Source organism: Phyllostomus hastatus, unplaced genomic scaffold (assembly GCF_019186645.2).
Source record: "Phyllostomus hastatus isolate PE091 unplaced genomic scaffold, TTU_PhHast_1.1 phas_contig_17, whole genome shotgun sequence".
NCBI classification, from domain to species: Eukaryota; Metazoa; Chordata; class Mammalia; order Chiroptera; family Phyllostomidae; genus Phyllostomus; species Phyllostomus hastatus.
The window spans coordinates 8,439,105-8,445,744 of NW_025333664.1; the positions used below are offsets into that span (position 1 = coordinate 8,439,105).

Here is a 6,640-nt window from a genome sequence, read left to right on the forward strand (position 1 = left end):
TGTCAGCCGGGACCAGCCCTCGTGTAGGAGCTCCTGGGCCACCTGTGCTCCGCTCTCTCGCTCTCCTTCTCGCCCTTTTCCCCCAGTGAGAGCTGGGGCCAGACTCCAGAGGAAGCCACTGCCGTCCTGCCGTATTCTGAACATGCGTCCCCCTCCTGTGCCCCCCCACCGCGCCTCCTCTCCTTCACACTGTCAATGCCGTCTCTTTGCAGATTCGTGGTCCTTGTGCTGATGCACTTTGACCTGGAGCTGGTCAGCCCGGATGTGGAGATCCCAGAGTTTGACCTCAGCAGGTATGGCTTCGGGCTGATGCAGCCAGAACACGACGTGCCCATCCGTTACCGCATCCGGCCGTGAGTTCCGGGGGCAGCCGGGGCTCCACGCGCTGCTCACCCCCACCCAGCCCGCACCCGGCTGATCGCCCAACTTCCTGTGTCCGCATCTGGCCTGGGCGCAGAGCTTCGAATCCCCGATGGCTCCAGCTTTCGCACTTTCCTGCTTTTGTTCCTGGAAGGCTGATCCAGGGGAGGGGGGAGAAAGGAAGCCGAGAGAAGGTTTAATGAGGCTCTTTCTGCTCCCAGCTCACCTTCCTCCTCTCACCTTGTGACACCCACAAAAGCTAGGGCAGAGAGGACAAACAGGAGCCCTGATTGCCGTTCCCCCGACTCCCAGAGGGGCCGCCATCCTAGTCCTTGACAGTGGTGTGGCTGAGGCCTTAACCACTCAGAGCAGCTGCTGGCTGTGAAAAGGCCAGCTGGGACCTAGCAGTGTGTCCCATGCAATAAGCTCATCCCCAAATTATGGAACTCACTGCCGCCAAAGGAGTCCTTAGCAGACCCGTTTCCAGTCCCCTCGTCTCTCCGTTCACACTGAGTCGTGAGGGAATGCAGGAGGGTTTCCCCGAGGCTGGCGCAGCCAAGAGTCAGGTCGTGAGCTTCCTGCAGACACTGGGCTCGCAGCAGTACAGCTCGCTGTTCTGGGGCCGTGGGCTCCAGGTGGGACAGGCTTTGCCAGTGCTGAGACTCCAGTCGGGAATAGGACAAAGACACAGGCCCCAGGGGATGGTGCGGACGGAAGGAGGCAACCAGGCCCGTTGGACTGGGCAAGCCAAAGGCAGAGGAGCCTTTGGGTTCCTGCATTCTGGCTCAGAAGCGCCAGCTGTGAGCACCGTCTGCAGGCCTGTTTGGTTCGGCCTACGCTCAGAAACTATTGTCCGTCGGTTGTTTTCCTACCCTCTTTGGGAGAGTTGATCCAGAGTGTCAGTGTCTCTTGAAAACGTGGACGACCTGGGCACCCTGGGCCTGTATCCCCAAAGGCACCCATTGGCCGCCTCCCAGATCCGGGACTTGTGTGCGCTGGCTCACCAGCGTTTCTACTTGGAGGAATTTTTTTCTTTCTGCTCCTCTCTCCATTCCCTGTACCTCCTGGCCCATGAATGCATTTGGGTTTGAGAACCCTGTTTTAACTCTTCCAAGTGACCTTTTAGGAGATGGTGGGAACCTTTCTGCTGGTCCTGGGCCCACGGGTCCATCTTCCTGCATGCACCACCCTTTGAACAAGCAGATCAATGATGAAAACTTGCCTTTATATTGATTTAGGGGGAAAAGCAGTTCAAAGAGAAAAGTTGCCCAGCCTAGAAACCTTGATGATGATAGTGTTATTAATATTAGGCTCTGTTTACTGAGGACTCTCCAAATGCCCATGGCAGGCGCAGCGGACATAGCGTTTCTGCTTCTCACAGCATCTCTGCAAAGAGGGGGTGGTTGTGCCCTTTTTGTCGACGAGGAAACAGGCTCAGAGAGGTGCAGTGGCTGCCGGGGTCACCCAGCTCATCAGCTGGTGGAACTCAGCAGACTTATTGTCCCAGTAGCAAATGCATCCCCGGGCTCAAGGGGGCGGGTGGTGGAGGGACAGTTCTGTTTGGCATCAGAGCCAGAGGCACCCATGGGTGGATGCATCTCATGAGATGCAGACACACGTACGTGCATACAGCTGGGTCCCTTTAGCTTTAGCTGAAGGAGGAGAGAGAGCCTGAGATCTCTGAATGTTTCAGGCATTAGTCTCTTCCTGGAGCAGCACTGGGGCTTGGGGGCTTCCCTAGCTCTCAGCTTCCAGGCGCCCCCAGGATTCCCAGACAGATACTGTGATTGGCAGGAGGCGGGATATCCCCAGGGAAACCCATCTTCACGCATGGGTGACCCCTGCTGCCGCCTGCTTCTTAACTCCGCAGGAAATCAGGGCTGGCGGCTTTCAGTGGGAGGATGGAGCCGGTTTCCATGGCAACCCTCAGCTGCCTCATCCTGGCTTGGCAGCGAAGGAAGAAGGCCGGCCAGCAGAAATAGCAGCAGGAAGGTTTCTTCGCGGGGCTGCTACCCTGGGGTGGCGGGGGAAAGCCCTTATGACTCTCCTCTTCCAAATCAGGGATCCTTTGTCACTGAGACTAGATTCTCACCTGTGTTCACAAAAGGGCCCATTTCCTGTACAGGTGGCTCACCTCCTTGCAGCCACAGTCATTAGGAAGAGACAATTCTCCCCCCCGAGGCAGCTCCAGCTGGTAGCAGAGATCTTAAAGTGCGGTTTAGCAGACAGCGACTTAAGCCTTCCTTTGTTTTCCTCTTTCTTTTTCTTTGCTTTCCTTATCTTCTTTTTTTAAAAGATAAAAAAAGACGGAGAGCTGAGTGGGTTAGCTCCTTGCTACAGGTTGGTTAGGAAGGTACCCGGACGCCATTGCATTTCTCCATACTTCACTTTCGGATCCCAAGACTGCAGGACCTGTGTTAAAGACATTCTTAGGTGGACCCAATGAAGTGTCTCCTTAACATCATCATTCATACTGTCTTTGCTACGTTTTATGCTGTTGTTGACCAGATATTTTCCTTTAAACAGACTTGTGTGTTTTTTTTAAACTTATAGTTGTTTGAAAAGGGAACCTTTATTTTGATCACTACCATTCACAGACTGCATGGACTGCTCATTGTCAAAAATACAGTGACTGGGGTCCCCGTGCTGGTGTCACCAAGGCTCAGAGCCTGAGACCTGTCACTTCTCGGTCACAAAATGAGACAAGCAAGTATTCGAGTGTGGCGTTCAAGCCAGGCCAGCACCACCCTGAGACTTTCTCCTTGACAGTCACTGGGTGAAAAGGACAGGAGAAGGACCGGGCAGCTCACCACGTGGGTCACCTGCGCATTCCGCCTGCTCCGAGAGCCACCCGGGGCCTTCGACCACCAGTGGGCCCCCAGCACGCCCAGCGGGCGACACCCCACCTGCCCATTCTCCGGATGAGAGTTGAAGTGTCTTGCCAGAAGTCATTGATTTCGATGTGTGTGTGTGTGTTTTTTAATAAAGAGTGTTTTGGGAGTAGCAGGGATTGTGACGCCTTGCTGTTTAAACGAGCTCTATTTTCCTGTAATATTGTCGAGCAGAAACGTGCCGAAATACACGAAGTCATCCTTGTTTGTGGAACTGCCTCCGAGCGTGACTCGGATTGGGAGAGCCAGCAGCGTGGGGAGTGGCAGCGTTAGCTGCTGGGACGGTAGCCTGGAGCCCCTTCCCCATGCCCAGCTCTGGGGCAGGGCCCTGGGGACAAGGCCGCGCCTCCCAGGCGAGCATCGTTTTCTCCATTGGTACGGCAGCGGAAGTTGCTGAGGGGCGGAGAGGAGAAGCGGCTTGCCAGAGGTCAGGTGCCTAGGAAGTAGTACATGCAGGATTCAAGTGCAGGACCCCTTGCCCCCTGACACCGTTCCCATCGCTGGTCCTCCTGGTGGCAGAGAGGGACAGGGGACCCATGGAGGGGCCGCCAGGGTGGAGGCTCACAATCCCAAAGCAAAAAGGCTGTCTTAGCCCTGGCTGGCATAGTTCAGTGGATTGAGCTCGGGCTGCAAACCAAAGTGTCGCAGGTTCGATTCCCAATCAGGGCACATGCCTGGGTTGCAGGCCACGGCCCCCAGCAACCGCACATTGATGTTTCTCTCTCTCTCTTTCTCCCTCCCTTCCCTCTCTAAAAATAAATAAATAAAATCTTAAAAAAAAGAAATCAGTATATATCTTATTTTTTAAAAAAATCATCCTCATCAGCTAGGTAAATAAAATGAAGTATAAAATATGTCATGATAGTAAGTCCCATAGAGAAGAATAAAGGCGGGAAAGGGGGTGGGGAATTGCAATTCTGAGTAGGGCGGCAGGGACGACCTCTCTGAAGTGACCTTGAACAGAGACTAGAAGGAGCAAACCATGTGGGCATCCGAGGCAAGAACGTTCCAGAAAGAAGGAACAGCAGGTGCAAAGGCCCTGCGTTAGGAAGCTCTCAGGCGTTTTCCAGGAACAGGGAGGAGGCCAGTGCGGCTAGGAGCCATGGAGGGTTCTGGGTGGAGGAGGGACGTGATCTGACTTGAATTTGAGCAGGATCCCTCCCACTGTGTGTGTGTGAAGAATGGGCGGTGGAGGGGCGGGCAGGAAGCGGGGAGACGGGCAGGAGGAGACTGCAACCGTCCAGGGAGGTCCCCGCGCTCACAGATGTTACCCGCACACAGAACAGACGACGCGACACAGAAGCGAGTCAAGGTGAACTCGGTGTCGGGCACCGAGGGGACCCTGAAGACAAGCAAACAGCACAGTGGGATGCGGAGGAGACATGGAGGTGGAGGTAGCCATGGCCTTGGAGATGGTTAGGGAGGACCTCTCTCCAAGGAAACGACAGGTGAGCTGAGGCTTGAATAAAAAGTAGCCAGCCTGGAGAAGAACCAGGTCAAGAACGTTCCAGGGAAAAGAAACAGCACGTGCAGAGGCCCTACAGTGGCAAAGGGCTTGGTGAGCCTGAGAAACAGGGCGGCCGGGAGGCTGGGGCCCGCGAGGAGTGGCAAGAGATGTGCGTGGGGCGCGCCTTGGCAGCCGGGGCAGGCGGCCTGCTCCCATTCTAAGTGCTCCGGGAAGCCATTAGAGGGTTTAAGCAGGAAAGTCAACAGCAGCTTTCCTTTCAATGCAATCAATTTAGCTTTTTAAGATCCTCGTTCCATCGTCCCTATTTTTCTCATTCCGTGGTGGACCGACGAACCTTCGAACACCTTTAATGCACTGGTGTTTGGGAACCGAGGCCATTTGAGATGTGATCCAGAGGGTGTGTCTGCAGGGAAGGAGGGTGATGACTGGGGAGAGCGGGCAGGGTGCTGTCCTGTCACCTTGGGAACCGCCCCTGGGGCCTCGGGGTGGCCTGGGAGGGACAAGGCCGGTGCACCCACTTTGCACACCTGGGGCAGTGGACCCTTGCAATGATCAGGATGTCTGTGTGCCTTTATTTCAGGTGTTCCGAGGGCTGCCCACTGTGGGGAAAAATGCTCATCTCCGGGCCAAGAACCAAACCCCCAACCTCTTTGCTAAAATAACCCTTCCAATATAGGCAGCCATGTGCTCAGCCCAAATAGGCCCAACCTCCTAATCAGTCCAGCAATACGTCTCAAGCCTCTCTCGCCAGTGATTGGGCTGGTGGTGGTCATGTGACCCAGTGCAGGCCAATGAGGTGGTTGGGGAAGTCTGGGGGGAGCTTCGAAAGTGTGAGAGAAGCTCCATCTTCCTCCTCATCTTGGAGTCGTCATGTGAGAAGGGGGCCATGGCAGCCATCCTGTGATCATGAGGGTAAGACAATCCCAGAGAAATAACCAAGAATCCTGGGGCCTGGGAGCTGCTCCTGTGACAGACCTGGAGTCACGTGTGTGTGGGTTTTGTGTTACATGGGGTAACAGGGGTAATAACTGTCATTACTGTTTAGACTCTAATGAGAGGCCATGTACCCTGGTGGTTCTGAGCACAGGCTCTGCCTGGTTTGAATGTCTGCTGAGCCACAAAATACCAGGGTGATCTGGGGCATCTCTCTGCGTCCCAGCCGCTGCACCCATAAAATAGGGATAATGGATAATAATAACATCTCCCTCATAAGCTTTTTGTGAGCTTTAAGTGCATTAATATTGTCATTCAAAGCCAATGGAGGAGATGGGAAAATGAATATCCTCAGGTGGCCTCATAATACAGTTTCCCCGAGGAAATAGCATCTGACCCAGACAGACCATGAAGAGGCAGGAAAAGTGACACTGGATCTGGGTTTTGAAAGGTGATTGGAGTGCTGCCTGGTGTAGCCCAGTGGATTGAGTGCCGACCCGTGAACCGAAAGGTTGCCAGTTCAACTCCCAGTCAGGGCACGTGCCTAGATTGTGGTCCAGACCTCTGGTAGGGGGCACGCAAGAGGCATCCAGTTGATGTTTCTCCCCATCTCTTTCTTCTCTCTCTAAAAATAATTTTTAAAAAATTAAAGGGTGAATAGGAGTTCACTGTGTGGGAAAAAGGATGGTTGGGGTCAGGGAAGCATTCTAAGCAGTGGAAGCGGCCTGAGCAAAGACTCTGTATCAGTTATCTGTAGCTGTGTAACAAACGCATCCCCCCCTCCCCCGCAAATGACATTATTTTTATAGTTTCTCATGGTTTTGTGGGTTGACGGGGACTTGGCTGGACAGTTCTTCTGCTGGTCTCACTTGGGGCAGCTCTCAGGTAGCTGCAGTCAGACGCCAGGGTCGGAGGGAAGCCTGCAACATCAAAGACGGTGTCTGCTGGGGCGGACGAACAGGCTGTGCTCAGCTGGAACGCTGGAGTG

At 54.4% G+C, this 6,640-nt stretch overlaps 1 protein-coding gene across 1 annotated transcript in view; it reads left to right on the plus strand.

The window, feature by feature from the left end:
- The window catches only part of PTGIS (prostaglandin I2 synthase), a 39,424-nt gene extending 36,892 nt beyond the window's left edge, over positions 1-2,532 (plus strand). The window contains exon 10 of the mRNA XM_045833410.1: positions 213-2,532. Coding sequence (XP_045689366.1) covers positions 213-357 — 145 coding nt within the window. The 3' untranslated portion in view covers positions 358-2,532. The remainder of the gene's footprint in view (positions 1-212) is intronic.
- Positions 2,533-6,640: the final 4,108 nt, after the last annotated feature.